We start from the raw sequence: 18150 nt of genomic DNA on the forward strand, positions 1-18150 counted from the left end.
TATTTTTGTACCTTTTGATTGAATATTTGACAAAAATGCTAAATTTATTGGTGTTTTCTATTTTTATGATTTTTTGTTCTCATTTTCTCAACAAAAAATATATATTTTCTTTGTAAAACATATGTGTTTCTACACATCTAATAATATTTGTAGAGTATTTTACCACCAAATTCAATAAAATATGTAAACAAAGTAAAAGGAAAAAAATATACATAGTGTAATGAATGTTAGAATAATGTACTTTTTAAATATAATATATTAATCATATAAATAACGGGTACCCGCGGACACGGGTACCATAATATCCGTACCCGCCCGTATGTACTACATGTATTTTAAAAATCGTTTATAATATCTGCGGTACCCATTTATAACTCGTACCTATGCTCGTATGAGTTTTACCTGCGAGTACGAGTTTTTTTGTCATCCCTACTAACGTGTACAAAAGTCAAGGACAAAAGTTATTAGTTTCAAATTTTGCATATACAAAATCATTTATTTATTATAGGCACCAAAATCCATATATCTAATTGGATTAAAAAACATATTTAAGTGAAGAATTCATAGTGTTTATTTGAGATTTGGTTTTTAGATAAGGAAGACAAAGAAAAAATTTAAGAGTCATATTACAAATATGGAAAAGAATTTTGTAAGGGAAAAGACAAGTTCTTAGTTTTATATTTATATTGGAGAATAAAAAGTCATATCAGTGTAAACTAAATGATAAAAATATCTTATCATTTTGGTTTTTTCTTGTTGTAATTTACGTAATTGTCTCTCTAGGATCCTAACCCTACAACTATATTATATTTCAAGCCTATTTTTCTCTATTATCTTTAAAAAACTAACTCCAAAAACAATAAATGTTCGATTCCTGATAGTAATACTTGTTGGGAGGATCATCCATATACCCGAAAGGAATTAATTCATTACCAAAAATATGAATAGATACTCTTAATAGTTCATAAAAAAACTCCAAAAACTAGAGATGGGAAGTACTTAAATTGTGTGAACCTAATAAGTAAGGGATAGTTATCATATGTGTCAAACGGTGTCTCACTCCATGTCTCAAGCCAATCAGAATGGGATATCGTTGGGAAAGGTGATCACAAATCCTTTAGACAAGAGACACAAAGCATACCAAGGGCATTATAGTCAATTCACAATCCCAACATACACACTTGATCATTGACTCCTACAATATAAAAGAGAGACTAAGAAACTGCAAGGAATCTACATGAACAAAGAAAATTCCTCAACCATCACCACCACAACCCAGAGACTATGGCATTCGATGACTTCTTCACCGGCGAAATCGTCACCGAGCTTCTAAAGATGCTAGTAAACATTTCACGCAAGTCCCTTCTATGCAGATCAAGTGCTGTACAACTCATAACTTATATCCATGAACTACAACCTACTATAGATGAAATCAAATATTCCGGTGTTGAACTTTCCGAGCACCGTCAGTTTCAGCTTAACCGTGTATCCGAGGTGCTGCGCTCCGGCGTTGATCTATCTCTCAAGGTCCTATCATCAAGCCGTTGGAACGTGTATAAGAACTTGCAACTTGCTAAAAAGATGGAGAAACTTGAGAAGAACTTGTCAAAGTTCATTCAGGGTCCCATGCAGGTTGGAACTTAATTGTGAAAAATGTTATTTATATAGCAAAAAAGCGTAACTTTCACTATAGCTTTTGATTTTATAAGATAAAATATGAATACTTTGGCTTATAAAGTTAAAGTTGTGTAAAAAATTATCACTTGAGGTTGCACACATAAAAGTGACTTACCAAAAATATTTACCACTAAGGTTCAAAATTCTGCGTTTATTACAATTGCAAAAAATAATTGGAAAATGTGACTTCAGTTGTATTTGCATTGTTGTTGCGAATACATTAAATATTGCAATATCCTGATTGTAATTGTGGTTGTGAACAAGAATTTAGAACTTATATCGTGATTGTAATTGTGGTTGTGAACAAAAGTTTAGAACTTTGTTTATCATGTGTGAATATGTGATTTTATTAATTTGGTTCTGTTTTTTTCTTTCTGAATCCTTACATGCAGGCTCATATATTAGCTGATGTGCACCATACTCGGTTTGAAATGGCGAAACGATTCGATCAAGTGGAGGCGTCTCATCGGAAGTTGGAGTGTTACTTTGGTGCCATGAAGATTGGGGTGGGTGGAGGAGGGTGGGTGCAGGAAGCTGTGAGGAGCATGGAGGAAGATGAGAGTTGTTGGGGTGAGGGTAGTTCTGGGAATTTTGGGGTGGCTTTAGAGTTGGGGAAGAAGAAAGTTAAGGAGATGATTATTGGAAGAGAGGATCTTAAGGTTATTGGGATTAGTGGGATTGGTGGATCTGGGAAAACCACTCTTGCAAGAGAGGTCTACAGAGATGATCAAGTTCGAAGTAAGTAATCAATTTATCTTTTTGGTAAAGCTGCATACATTTATACTCCCGAAACCCACCAGGTGGGAGCCTCATGTTTTAAGTCACCCTTTTATATTAGTTTATAATCTCTTAATCTATCTCTAGTAATAGTTGACAAGATTATTTACCATACCATATTTTCTATAAGAAATGGTTTTTACCATGTCTCTAAACAGCATTTGATTCACTTGAGTCTAGGTGAATAGTGAGATGTCACATTTTTTATGATATGGTATGTTAAGATATCACACATTTTTTGCTTTATGAGAAATGAACCATTTAATATGACTGCAGAATTATCATAGGTATTAGGTAGTGGAATTCAAAACTATTTTTTGGTCCTTATTTCTTATGAGCAAGTGTTCCAAAACTTTCTTAACAGTTTCTTTGTGGCTGCAGGTTATTTCAAAGAGAGAATCTTGTTCCTGACTGTGTCTCAATCCCCAAATGTCGACCAGATAAGAACAAAAATATGGGGGTTTATCATGGGAAATCAAAATTTGAATGCCAATTATGTCGTACCGCAATGGATGCCCCAAGTTGAATGCAGAAACGAAGCTCCTCGACGCCTGATAGTTCTAGATGATGTTTGGTCTCTTTCTATCTTGGGGCAGTTTTTGTATAAAAGTCCAGGTTGCAAATATGTTGTGGTATCCAGAGAAAGATTTCAAACAATTTGTGATGCCACTTATGAAGTTGAATTGTTGAATGAAGAGGATGCCCTGTCTTTGTTCTGTCACCATGCATTTGGACAGAAATCAATACCTTTCGCTGCTAATGAGAATTTGGTCAAGCAGGTAATCAATGGTTTAGAGATTATGTAGCATTGGTTGTTGTAATTGTATTTGATACATATTTTTTCGTATCGGATACTTCGATACATATTTCAATTATTACCAAGTTTCACATCTGTATCGGTTTTTACTAGGTTATAGTACTTTGAAGTTGTGAACTTTAAAGTATAATTGGATTGACTTTACTCGCCGTTTTTGTATCTACGGCAAAACAGGTTGCGACTGAGTGTGGAAGGCTTCCACTGGCACTAAAAGTGATAGGAGCTTCTTTGAGGGATCAGGCTGAAATGTTTTGGCTAAGTGTTAAAAACAGGCTATCTCAAGGCCAAAGCATTGGGGAATCATATGAAATCAATTTGATTCATAGGATGGAATTTAGCACCAATTACCTACCTGAAAAGATCAAGGAGTGTTTCTTGGACTTGTGTTCGTTTCCCGAGGATAAGAAGATTCCTCTAGAAGCTCTCATTAATATGTGGATTGAAACACATGATATTGATGAAACAGAAGCATTTGCTATTGTTGTTGAGCTCTCAAACAAGAATCTTCTCACCTTGGTGAAAGAGGCACGGTATGCAACTTAAAAGCATTTTAACTTGATTCGTCGAGAGTTATATAATTTATTCTATGTAATGAAAATGTTTCGCGAATAACCTTGCTTGACAACTTGTAATTTGCGTTATGAAAAGTTAAGTTGCAAAATTTGTCTTAATAAGTTGTATAAGTAGCATTATTCTAAAACCTTTTTTGATGTTTTCATCTGTCAGTGCTGGAGGAATGTACAGGAGCTGCTTTGAGATCTATGTTATTCAACATGATATACTAAGAGACCTTGCTCTTAATATGAGCAATCGTGGCAGCATCCGTGAACGCAGACGACTAGTTATGCCAAAACGAGAAGAACATGGAAGACTCCCTAAAGAATGGTTGAGAAACATGGATAGGCCATTTGAGGCTCAAATTGTTTCAATTCACACAGGTTATATATGCATCAAATCATAAATCCCTCTCTAGTTATATTATTTTTTTTCTTTCATGTTTCGATATTTATCTTTGTACGAGTTTCACATTGCAGGTGAAATGAAAGAAGAGGGCTGGTGTAAACTTGAATTTCCTAAAGCTGAAGTGCTGATTATCAATTTCACATCTAATGAATACTTTTTACCACCCTTCATTGATAGAATGCCAAATTTGAGGGCATTAATAGTAATAAACTACAGTGCATCATATGCAAGCCTTCACAATGTTTCAGTTTTTAACAATTTGTTTAACTTGAGAAGCTTGTGGCTTGAAAAAGTTTCCACACCTAAGTTATCAGGTCTTGTATTAAAAAACTTAGGCAAATTATTCATAGTCCTCTGCAAGGTAAATAACAATTTGGAAGGGAATGGGGCAAATATGGCTCAAACTTTCCCCAATCTATCTGAACTCACTCTTGATCACTGTGACGATGTAACCGAACTTCCCTCGAGCATTTGCGAAATCAAGTCACTTCAGAACTTGAGTCTCACCAACTGCCACAGTTTGACTCAACTTCCTAATGAATTAGGAAGACTAAGATCTCTAGCAATTCTCCGGTTATATGCTTGTCCGGATTTGAAAACACTTCCTCCTAGCATATGTAACATGATTAGGCTGAAGTATATTGATATATCACAGTGTGTTAACCTTGCAAACTTCCCTGAGGAGATTGGTAAGTTAGTAAACTTGGAGAAGATTGATATGAGGGAATGTTCCATGATGAGTAATTTACCAAAGTCTGCAGTGTCAATGAAGTCTTTGAGGCTTGTAATTTGTGATGAAGAGGTATCTGGAATGTGGAAAAATGTTGAGAAGGCCAAGCCAGATTTGCATATTCAAGTATCAGAGCAGGACTATGATCTGGACTGGCTTAAGGAGTGACTTATTTTTATGTTGGGGTACCCCAATTCATTGTAAATACTTGTTCATAGCCTTTATTTTGAATGAAGATTAAACCATAATTTGTTTGGTCTGAAGTATTATCATAACCTGTGTTATTTCAAATGCCTAGTTCCTAATTAAAGTTCATCATCAAATGTCAATTTTCAATACCAACAATGCGTCGGTCTAGTAGTATAAGACCTTACTGGATCCCCAGACAGACCAAAAGGTCAAATGTACGATTCTTGGGATGATACTTATTGGGGGAGGCAATCACGTAACCCGAAAGAGATTAGTTCTTTACCCAAATGATGATGAGATATCTTTGATTATACTAGAAGAATGCAAGAAGCCAATGATAAAGTAAACCAGTTCAGTTTTATTATTAGAAGAGTTAACAAACAAGAATGTTAATTTCTGAAAGCAACATCAGTAAAAAGGTTTCAGTAGTTAAACACAAACATCTTTCAAGAATCACAATCACAATATTGACTCTATTAAAAGATAAGATAAAGAAAACTAGACATACAAAATTGTTTAACAATCATGTTTTTCAATAAATTTAAAGTTTTGTCATTTGGAGTTTGTAATAATCCCAAAGCCCTATGTCAGCCTTCTTTGACATTTTTTATAAAAAATATTTATTCTCTACGTAAGTCTTATTCAATTTGATATATGGTGAGGCAAGATTAGTCATGGGGAAATTTTTTCTATATATGCATGTGCGTGAGCATTAGTATAATGATAAAGTTGATCTAGAAGTCGTGGATTCAAATTTCGGAAAATAAGGTCATTATTCTTGAGTATCAGGCTGTAGCTTCCCCAGAATACAACTATGTAAGAGGCTTATATACTAGGCACTATTTTTTCATGAATCGATTTCTAATTTAGAAAAACAGAAATATATTATCTAAACCATCTAGTGATCAATGATAATTCTATTATTTATTTCTATATGATAATAAGATGAAAAAATGATTGAGGGCGGCTAGAAAAAAGAGAGTGCAAAAGTAGACTTCAAAACGGAAATACTTTTTCCATATGAGAAGGAAAGTTAGGACAAATTATTTGGAATCTTATGACTATGATACATGTACATGTACCAATACTAATTACATTTTGAGTATTAAATCTATGCATTGACAGCGTAAAGATGTATATACAATTAATGTATCATTTACTGTTTATTTGGATTATTTTTTCTAACAAAGTCAATAATAACTTAAAATAAATGTTAAATAATATAGTAACAGTATAAAAAACTTCTCTCAGTACATACATCTTTTTCCCTTACATTCTTCCACCATAAGGGTCTGTTTGATAATAAAGAAAACGCGTAAAAAGCTAAGAAAGTGAAATGGAAAGCATTGAAGTAACGTATGGGTTTCAGTTCATCTGAATCGCACAGGTCACACTCAGGTTCTTGTGGTCAATGTTTTTAGTATTATCTTTATTAATTTTATTATACCACTCATCAACTTTTTAGTTAAGAAGTAATATTTTTTCATCATGATAAGAAATATTGTTATAAGAATTGAATTTTTTACCTTTTGGTTACTCCAAAATTTAGTATGATCTTATACTATTAAATCAACAAATTATTAATATTATATTTATTAATTGTTAATATATGAATCATCGAAGTTACTGTCAACTTGATAATCAGTAAAACCACAATAATGATTTTTCATTTTTTTGGTATTATTAATAATATTTTTTATCCTATAAATAATGAATTAATACCTTCTGAATTATTGTTAAATACTTTCTATATGCATTAATCGTCGTTCAACTGATATAGTTTACTTAATAAATTTTGTCTCTAAAAAAGGGTTAGAACAAAATTGTTATTATCATTGTCAACTTAATTTATTTTCTCAATTTTGATTCCTTAATTTATTGGGTCGTTACCAAAAACACATTTGTCAATTAGTTTGCTCAATGGCGTCATTTTGGACTAACTGGATATAGTATAGAGCAAACTAACACACGTGTGTGAGTGAAAGAGGCACAAAAAACACGAGTGCAAGATTAACGTAAGATTATTACCATTGTTGATGGGAAATAGGTGAGAAAAAATTAAGAGATCAAATTAAAAAAAATGAAGTCGAGATCAAAATATCATTTTTGTCTAAAATTTATTAATTCATAGCTTAATTTGCACACCATCTCTGAATTCTCGGAATTAATTTCTCTTCAAGTAAACACACCACCAGTTTATTTCAGTGTGTTTCTCTTTTTTGGGAAGCACCAGTTCGTTCTTATTAGGGGTAAGCTGAATTTGAGTGTAATTGCTCACCTGATTTGGTCCATTATGAGGGTTTCATTAAATATAGAATCGAGTTGGACTTTAAAATTTGATTCACTCTTTAGGATTTAGTAAGGAATAAACATGATATGGCTCGGCTCAGTTCCTAATCATTTATTCATTATGTTTGTATGTATGTTTATTCAATTGTGTACAAAATAATAATATTTATTTGGGGTAAGTTGAATTTGAGTGTAATTGCTCACCTGATTTGGTCCATGGGTTTCATCAAATATAGAATCGAGTTGGACTTTAAAAATTGATTCACTCTTTAGGATTTAGTAAGGAATAAACATGATACAGCTCGGCTTAGCTCGTAGTCATTTATTCATTATGTTTGTATGTATGTCTATTCAATTGTGTACAAAATAATAATATTTATTTGATCAATATCATTTCAGATAGTAACTTCAGTGAAAACAGTTCTCATATAAAAATTGTGATGACAATAAATTTTGGCCTTACAACCATACATGAATGGTTAGGATTAAAATTTAGTTACTGATCATATTATCATTTTTTTTAAATCTTGAACGTTCAAATAAGATCGAATAATTCATATTTTGTTTTCCTTTCTTACAATGACCATTGTTCTCAGGTTAATCATTTCCTATCATTTTATATATCAACTTACATATCCATAATAATAAGTAATATTGAAAAACTTTTATATGTATTATATTTAATTATGCCTAGGTTAGATTCGGGCTCAAAGACTAGTCTAGTCGATATTTGGGGTCGGATAAACTTTAAGTCTAGAAACAGATTCGAATTTAAAGAATAATTCAATCAACATTTAAGGTTGGGTAAGAAACACATTACCCAACCCAACTTAACCTATACTCACCTAGTTCTCATGGCTTAGGCGTGAGAGCCCAAATTTGTGTAGTTTAATGGAAAAACATCAAAATAACACCTTTACCCATTTCACAATCCTATTCCAATTGTACAATATTAAGTCACAATTCCGAAATCCCTCCAAATTAAGAAGTCCTAGTATACATTTTTCTTTTGGATTAAATACTTGCTTAATTTTAGATTAAAATGATGATTACCAACAAGTTGCTCCAATTGAGTAAGGTCCAATTGCATTATCATATATGGAATAACATGAAAGGTCAACATGTAACTCCTAGGAGTACATTTGTTAAGAGGAATATTGAGAGAAAATAATTAGTTTGGTGGGGACATGCTTAGTTAACACTCAAAAAAGATGATGATTAAACCACCAAAGTTGTCAAACTCATGAATTAATACTAATCATAGTTCAAAAGACTTCCTAATCATTAATCATAGTTCATATGACTTCCTAATAATGATGATCTCAAATAAAAAAAAGGTTATGGTATTAAAAACTTTATTCTAAAAATGGGAAACCGGCCTTACTAGATTTAAACCCAACAATACAACTAATATTCCCAAATCATAGTCCACTTCTACTTAGAGAGAAATAGCTTTTGCTATAAACCATTCTCCATAATGTCAGTATTATTTTGGAATATAAATCTTTATACATACTATTTATATTTATTTGTCACCCATAACAAACAATAATGGCAAAGATAATGATATAAAATGGTGTACATAAAAGATTTCTGTTTATTATTTTATCACTTATAAGAATATAAATCACGTGAAAAGAAATGATACTTCCCAAAAGCTTTATTCAATTACAAGCATATTACCCTATTAAGTATGAATTCGAGATCCTCTATGTGAGATTTTTCTCTGTCTATCAGCTTAATGATGTTTTGTCAGATACTCAAATGTGTTGGTATTACAATTAATGAGAAATTAAATGAAGTGTGTTATTTATTAGAGTAAATTACACTGACACCCCACGAGTTTTAGTGAAATTACACAAACTACTCACCTTTTTAAAACCTACACAAACCCCCTAATTATATATATACATTACACTGACTACCCTTGTAAGATAGATAAGTGTAATTTCTTAAATAAAAAATGGTGACGGATGTAATTAAGTCAAACAAAATATGATATATTGTGAAGACAAGTCCAAATAGTATAAAAGTCGGTGTTTATTCTTTATTTTGGTAAGTTACAAATATAATATGAGAGTAATTTAAACACCCTTAGACTTACTGATGTAGTTTGTAACGAATAAAAAATAATGAATATACATCAAGTTTATACTATTTGGACTTGTCTCCACAATATAACATATTTTGTTTTGACTTAATTATACTCGTCACTATTTTTGTTTAAGAAATTACACTCATATCTCTTACAAGGGTAGTTACTGCAATATATATGTATAAATATGGGTGGTTTGTGTAATTTCTCTAAAACTCAGGGGGTGTCAGTGTAATTCACTCTATTTACTACTAGATAAATCTTATTTGATTGTTATGGAGACATAAAAAACTTTTGGTATAAAAGATTTGGGTTCATTAACTATATAAATCGAATTTACGACCTAATCATTAGGGGTGTAAGCGGTTCCGATTTAAATTGCGAAAATATTGGAACCAAACCGAACCACAAAATGCGGTTCAGTTCTACAGTTCAGTTTGTTTTATTTGGAACCATTTAAGTTCAGTTTTGTTCACAGTTTTGAAAATTTTGTAACCGTTGTAACTGAACCAACCGCATATTAAAAAATATTTTTTTATATTTGGATCGTTAGGATTTAAAGTTAGGAGATAAAATATGATTATGAATTTATGATTATTAATACATATAGGCTAAAATAAGAGGCAAATACAAAAAACAAATTAGTAAACAAACCTAAATATCTATTATCTCTATGATTCATTGAGAAGATAAAAAGAAAACTAAAAAATTAGTATGCATTATGTCACTAATGATATGGACTAGTAGGTGTTACAGTTGGACTAAACAATTAGTACCAAGTTTGTCATTCTTAAATTTTGTTGGACATTATCGAAGATTTTGTGGACTAAAATTTTAAACTTGTAGTGTTTTAAATTGTTGAATTACTATCGTTTTACTAAAAAGTGTATTGAATTAATATTAGATACTTTATTATTGATGTGTTTATTCTTCTTTTAGTTGACTATATACTTTGCAAATTTTGTTCAATTATTTCTTAAAGGATTTTTTTAAAATAAGTTGAAAAACCGCATAACCGAACCATTAATGAATAGTTCGGTTCCTAAATAAAATTTACGGTTAGTCGAATAAAACTGAACCACATTTATGTATTCGGTTCAGTCACTAAATTGTGTCAAAAACGAGCGGGACCGAAACTTTTACATCTCTACTAATCATAAAGAAATTGACTAAATTAAGGGATGAAATTCTTTCTCAAATTAATGAGCTTCTAAAAACACTAGTGTCACTTTGATATCACAGCACTATTTGAGCTACCCCACTTTTCTTCAAACTCCATTATTCCTACCGACAAAAAAATTCATATCCTATTCAATGCCTTAAAAATAATGCATTTGCTACTTTCCCATTTGCAGCAAACTATGATTCAACAACATGCATCAAAAGTTCAAAAAGAAAATATACCAGAGCATCACCATCACCCAACTTTGTGTCGAGGAACAAAATCTACCATAACAAATACATACACATGCATACCTTTTCGGGTGCATGGTTGTCTCTCCTAACAAGCATCGCTCTCAGATATCGAAACTTTAACATTTTGATCATCTTAGGAATCTAGTAGAGACTTACACCAGTAGAACAATATGTTATTAGTCATGCATACTATTTGATTCAACTTTTGCATGTAGGGATATATAAAAATTACTGTCAAATGATTAAATTCATTTACACAATTTATAAAGGCAAAAGTTGGTTACATATGATGAAAATTTAATTTATCCATAATTTACATGTCATCAGGAGTTAAATAGAAGCATAGCAAATGTTTTTTACCTAAACCTGGAAGGTACGTATTCAGTTAACCTGAGAGGGAAACGATAAAATTCTTCATTTCTAACATCTCCCTTCCTAACCTGGAATGGAACCCACCATGGAAGTCCTCTATCAGTAACTGTATGTTTGGCTTCAAGAGTGTTATCGAGAATCGTGCCGACAATTATAGCCACCGTTGGAGGAGATGAGAAGATGGTGTTCAAGATGTCATTAAACTGTTGTGATACAATACAATGAAACCAATCAGATAAACATATGTACATTTAATTTGAACAAAATTCATTATTCAACTTAAACTGAAAAAGGATACTAATAATATGTTTCCATATTTGACCTGAACTTCAACTTCAATTTTCTTATGTAACAAACTAGTGTCGACGGCCGAATTTTTTCGTAAAAGGTAGCATATTAATTTCTTTCGACTTTGGCTCAAACTTACTAATTACTCAAACTTAAAACCTTAAAGACAGGTTGATGAAGTAATTGATATGCATGTTTAATCGGAGATTGAAGAAACAAGAAAATTCGGAAGTGGATTCGCTTACCCATCCAGCATTTGTTCTAACAGGGCCATGACCATCTGGAGCAGAGTTCATGACAAAATATTGAGGTATTGAGATACCAAGAAACAATGCTAGGCCCAAAACATACATATTTCTCATGGAATTGTTATTTGCAAACTGTATCATTGAAATCCCCACAGCAGCTGAAAGAAAAGATGTGAATAAAAGCATTCATCTACTAATCAAAATTATAATGATTTGAATAGTAGTAGTATCACTTACCAACTATACCATATAAAACACAGTATATGGCAGCGAATATTGATACCGGAATTGACGCAAAAAAGGCTCCGAATTTCCCTGAAAGATACATGGAAAAATAATCAATCATAAATATCAGGGTTTTGTTAGCCTCAGCCCCAGAAGTAATTAAAAAGGGTAGGTAGAATATAATACCGAAAATAGCGAAGAAGATCATGAAAGCACACGATATCTGCACTACTCTTCTGCTCCCGATATGTGTTAGACCAAGTAGACCAACATTTTCACTGCAATTATCAATTAGATTAGCCACATTATTACTTCAATAGAAAATAATAAATTCAAATGTAAACAAATATTCCTCTCACATGTCAGTGGACAAAACTCTATCTGTAAAATCAATATTAAAATTTGCCAAAGATGCTGAAACGAAAATATTAATTATTTGGTACAAAGATTCAGACAATTGAAAAGGATGTTTACGCAGAGTTTGGATCATGTAATACATAAATTAAAAATAACCAATGAATGTATGCCAATAATAAATATTCATCATAAAAGGTTTAGGGTTTGCATGGAAGAAGTGGAGTAAGAAATGAAAAAAGACAATTTACAAACAGATATGTCCAGACCCTCAATATATTGTAAATTTCTTTCCTTCCCCATTCCACTTTCCATTTCACTCCTATGAAGCACCCCATTAATATTTTTATATTCTATTCATTTGAGGCATGCTTGCCTACATTATAAAGTTCCTCCTAATAAAATCATAAAAATGATCGATAATAGGGGGAACACAATAGAAAATGATCGACAATGACGACTAAGTCTTAGTTCCACTAGGTACGACGAAGTCGGCCACATGGATTGAACAACGTCATAACGTTCTATCATAAATCATGTTCATTGATAAAGCATCAATCTCTAAATTTTTCCTAATTGTTTTGTCTATGGTTTAACTATACCAGGCCAATGTAATAAACAAAGGAAAACAAAATAACAAACATAATGCTCGAGCAGGAACAACACTGCTTCACCATCTATAAAATGCACCACATATGGATATATTAGTTAAATATGATACCATAACCAAGCCTTTATCCCACTAGGTGAGCGGCATTTGTTTATATCACATAACAAAGAATAATTACATGCATAAATTTCTGCCTCCGGTAATTTATTTATCAAGATTTCAAGATTCCAATGGCTACAATTCCTATAGAGTAGTGAAATACACATGGGCTAAGGGAAGAAATGCTAAATTGAAGGTTAGTGGGCAACTGGGCATAAAAAGTTTAGTTGTTAGGGAAACCAATGATAATATGTCATTGTTAATAAGTCATAAAAAGGTTGGCGGTTTTAAAAATGCTTCACCTAATATGTCATTGTTAATAACTCATACTTCATAAAGCCAAGTGAAAAAGATAGAACTTCAACCGTAAGTAACTTTCCATCAACAGACATAATAGCTATCAGATAAGACACAAATACGGAAAAACTATTGAACAAATTCTTGTCCAATCTAGATCGTAAAAAGTTTTAAGCATTCTTTCTTACACAGATGCGGTGGTGCCAACAACAGAACCAAAAAGGCCTTCAATCAACATGCTAATGCCCTGCATATAGGAGGGTGAAAAACAAGAGTCTGTATTATAAACGGTACAATTACAAGCATTTTAAGAAATTGTAAAAAGTAAAAGAATAGTTAAATTGATTGCTGAAGAGCAAGATTATTAAAACTTCACCTGCAGCCCGATGCTTCGGCTAAGCACGTGTGCAGGAGGGGGTGTCGCACCAGAAAGCCTGGCTGCAGCAAAGAAAGTACCAGTTGACTGCATTTAAAATTTCATAAAGAAAAAACTCCCAATTAGATCATCAGTTTGATGGCAATGGATTGAAAAATATGTTAATATAGAGAGAAAACTCCACAGGGTAAATGTCAAATCTTCAAATGATTCAAAACTGAGAATGAACAAATAAAATATGAGAGCAAAATATAGAATTAAAGCATGAATGAATAATGGCTAGACCTCCGCAGAAGAGACAAGTGCTGCCCCTATCATCCCAAAAACATGACTCGCTTTGAATATGGGGGTACCCCACTGAAACGGGTATGGAACTTTAATCCTAGAATAAAAACAATATATTTGTTATTGTCAAGTTCCAAAAGGACCTTTTGAATTCAACTGAAGTGTAAAAGCTACTATTTTCCAAACATACCAAGGGGCACTAGACAAGAGGTATGCACGATCTGTGCGGCAACTCATTTGGGTCGGCACTTTTGCAGTATTGTACGCACCAGCTACAGTAAGGATAGCCGCAAAAGCCCAAACGACCCCAATGCAAAGAAGTAAAGCAAATTTCTCTAGTACATGATGTGCAACAGGAACAAGGTGCTTCAAGTACTGCAGGTCCAGATAAAAAGGTCTTATTACATAGAAGAGGATAACAATCAAACAAATTGCTTCACATGAGATATATACCTGTTGTGTTACGACAAGTAGAATGAGCATAGGTAGTCCAATCTGTATGCAACTTGCAACCTGCAAAGAAGAAAATTGAGTTGATGAACTCTTTCTAGTTTCTATTTTCTATTTAATGAATAACTCGGTTATTCTTGGAATTTCATATGCAAAATTTACCATCGGAAAGCCCCTCGCAAACAGACCAAGGCCCACCACGCATACCACGGGTACAATGATTATTGGACTAAACAACCTGATGAAGAAAGAATATTCGCCAAGAGTTCAAAAAATCAATAAATAAACTAAAGCTGTTACTTTAAATGCAGCTTTAGATGTAGACCATGAAATGTGAAATCATTAAAAGAGAAGTGGAAATGCATTAGACTTTAAGATTGAGATAAAAATTTACCTTGTCAGATTTCCCCACACCCTACTATACCCAAGGAAGATGTTGATGAAAGATGAAACAATCAGGGACCCTTGAACTGTTCTTATTGTGTGGATAAACCTCTGCAAGTACCAGTACCATAATTTATTGGTAGTTTACATCACTAGTTATCATGAGAGAAATCAATTCAGTTAACAAATTATGAGATGAGTATGCACCATAGAAATTGAAGTCAGAATATGATGATGAGTTTCGGCAAACAGCAATAGAAATTTCAGAAATGATCCAACAAACGTTTGAAGAAAATCATTATACGCAATTTCAAAATGGACAGAAGACAATGCATCCAAACAAACAAAATGAAAGGAATAAAAGGAAAGAAGAGCATCTTCAATAACTCAGTACAATTGAATTCAGCACAGGTAAGTTCCAACAACAAATAAATTCTTGCATAAATAACGAGTTCTAGAAAGGGTAAAAAAACTTAAATATCATTAAAGGTTGTACATGTTACAAGCTCTTTGCAATATACAAACCTCGTGCCCAGATGAGAATGTCTCATCAGTATAATCATTTATGGTGGAAAACACTGGAAGAATGAAGGCAAATGATGCACCCATCACTGTTGGCAGTCTCGACCCAAACCAAGTCTGCAGCAATGTGTTGATTCCAGACATAAACAACAATGTCTGGATCACGCGGGCTTTATCACCCTGGTCAAGAATAGCAAGTTAGCAACAAACTTAGTATACTAAAAATATGTTGAATGGAAAGAAAAAAGTTACCATATTATTATTTGGAGATTTTATGATGATGAATGCAATGGAGTGAATAATAAGTTGGTTTAGTCTCATTCAGTCGCATAACCCCAAATTGGAAGGAATGGTTTTCATTCTGGAAGGTTCCATTCCATTACATCATACTTTAAACAACTTAGTATCATTTCTTCCATTTCAACAACGGAAACATAGCCTAAAAGCATGCTCATGCTTGGTTTCGGTTAAGTTTGAGAGAATAATAGCTTTCTCAAGAAGATTTTGGTCATAAGATTTTGAACAAAAAATAAGCTAAACAAAGCACAAATTAAGTAAAGTTTATATATATATATATATATATATATAGATAGGAGTGACTCAATTGAGAACAATAAATCTGGGCCTCATAACCAATGGAGGGTTATGATTAAAAGTTAGTTATTAGTCACATTATCGTCATGTGCATGTATTTTAATCTCAACCGTTCACATAAGATCTAATAATTCACATTAACTGTCATTTCTCGTAATAACACATTGTTCTCACGTGAGTCGATCTCTATATATAAATTACATAAAAAATTACATTAGTATGTATATAGTAAACTTACATGGTCCCCACCCATTGAAGGCACAAGGGTGTTTGCGATCATAACTGTTGTTCCCAGCATCACAATGTAATGCTGAAAAGCAAGTAGAATTGCTTGTGCTGCAGAAAAAAATGAAATCAAAAGGTAAGTGTTAAAAAGATTGAATCCAAAAATTGAATACTCAAAATGGGTATTTAGATAACTTTTAGATACCGAATCACATAAAAGATTCATTCATACAAATGACAAGAGCAAAAAAACAAAGCAACTTTTTTGTCAAGAGAATCAAACTAGAATAATGGAATAAACAAAAAACAAAGCAAAAAAACAATCAGCAAACACACCTGAACAAAAAAGCAATCTTCACTCTTCATCCATAATCTTAGTTACAGACACAAAGTATGAAAAAAAGGTATAGCTTTTTAGCTTTTAAGTTTTGAACTTTAACATCAAAAACAGCTTTTTTCTAGCTTTTAGCTTAAAATTTTATTAGAGAGAGAGAGAGAGACTAACGCCATGAAGGATTAGAGTAGATGCAATAGTTGAGTTGTAGAAGCTGTTCAGCTGGATTCCAAGTAGGACCCATTGAAAATCCAAAATTTCGCGGCGGTGGTCCTACCGGAGGTGCCTGAACCGACGGTGGCGACTGGTGGTTGTGGTGGTTATCTATTTCACCCATTTTCTCACAACAAGTTTGATTTTTTTGCCAAAACTTCTTTGTTTCAGAGAGAGAGAAAAAACTTGTGTGTCTTTTAAAAAGGACACTGAATACAAAAGTAACTCACTTAAATACTCAATATTTTCAACAACGAAAAAGAAATTACAGTATAAACTTTAATTGATGAGTATTTTTATTTAGGATTTATTCAATAATATATGAAACAACAAAAACTAACGGGCGTTGGTTCAAGTGGTACATGTTTGATTTTCCTTAAGCAAGAACTCAGTTCAAGTCTTGTGAAAAAAAAAATGCTTGTTGAGAGAGTTAGCCCCACATTCAATGAGTGAAGAATAGAATTAAGGGTTTTGCTGGTTATATTTGTCATATTGTGAGCATGAAAAAGAAACGTTTTTCAATTGATTGAGTTAATGTTAAAAATGAATGCAAAAAATGGAAGAGGTTTGGTCTAATAGCATAATGTTCAACTAAATCTTTAGAAGGTCAAAAGTTTTGAGACTTACAAGGGAGAGTAATTAAGAAAAACAACCATACATTTTAGAAGGAATTGGTTTAATTGATTATGAAAGGACAAGAAAATGAATTCTAAGAGAGAGTATGGGTTGAAGAACGCGTGTATCAGTATCTGGTGCAGTGTGTTACGGTCTTCGAGGTACTTAGCTCAAACTTCATTACAAACCCAAACTCATTTTTAACATTCTATTTATTGTAATTTGTAAATAACCATTATGCCATTCTGTGTTTCCTTATTTCTAGTACAAAAGGTCATTCAATCCTCACGTTTTAGTTTTTAGTATTAAGAAAAGTATATTCTTATCATTTTTAATAAAAAATTAATCATTTTGGGTGTATAATTGCTACCCATAATAAGTGTCATTCTCATAAATTAAATATTTGATATTTTAATCATCTTAAAGATCTAATAGGATCTTAGTACTAGACTAATATTATGTTGATTTCCACTTTCAATTTAATTCTTGTTTCTTTAGGAAATTGATTGATTTATTAAATATTATAATTTAATACTATCTTATGTACTTTGAATTTGTATGTTTTCACTTTTGAGGGATGTTAAGAGTATCGGGAGCATTATTTAAAGAAGCAAAAAACAAAGTAATTTTGTTGTTGAAAATAATAAAGTTAACTTATTAAGAAGTCATGGATATAGTTATTTGATATTGATTTTCACATTTTATG

The 18150-nt window shown here is 32.2% G+C and overlaps 2 protein-coding genes across 2 annotated transcripts; one reads left to right on the forward strand and one right to left on the reverse strand.

Annotated features, from left to right (window-relative positions):
- On the forward strand, window positions 1219-5224 carry LOC109347652 (probable disease resistance protein At4g33300). The gene is made up of 6 exons (XM_019587607.1): window positions 1219-1632; window positions 2070-2415; window positions 2836-3233; window positions 3446-3801; window positions 3998-4209; window positions 4306-5224. Exons 1-6 carry the CDS (start codon window positions 1285-1287, stop codon window positions 5130-5132), a joined length of 2487 nt encoding a protein of 828 aa, XP_019443152.1. The 5' UTR covers window positions 1219-1284; the 3' UTR covers window positions 5133-5224.
- On the reverse strand, window positions 11193-17049 carry LOC109347654 (nucleobase-ascorbate transporter 3-like). Its single transcript, XM_019587608.1, has 14 exons — window positions 16788-17049; window positions 16296-16393; window positions 15467-15643; window positions 14952-15052; window positions 14720-14795; window positions 14561-14620; window positions 14298-14482; window positions 14108-14204; window positions 13823-13909; window positions 13635-13693; window positions 12273-12364; window positions 12099-12176; window positions 11859-12019; window positions 11193-11528 (listed from the first exon to the last, which is right to left on the reverse strand). Exons 1-14 carry the CDS (start codon window positions 16951-16953, stop codon window positions 11310-11312), a joined length of 1656 nt encoding a protein of 551 aa, XP_019443153.1. The 5' UTR covers window positions 16954-17049; the 3' UTR covers window positions 11193-11309.

This window comes from Lupinus angustifolius, chromosome LG05 (assembly GCF_001865875.1).
Source record: "Lupinus angustifolius cultivar Tanjil chromosome LG05, LupAngTanjil_v1.0, whole genome shotgun sequence".
Taxonomy (NCBI): Eukaryota; Viridiplantae; Streptophyta; class Magnoliopsida; order Fabales; family Fabaceae; genus Lupinus; species Lupinus angustifolius.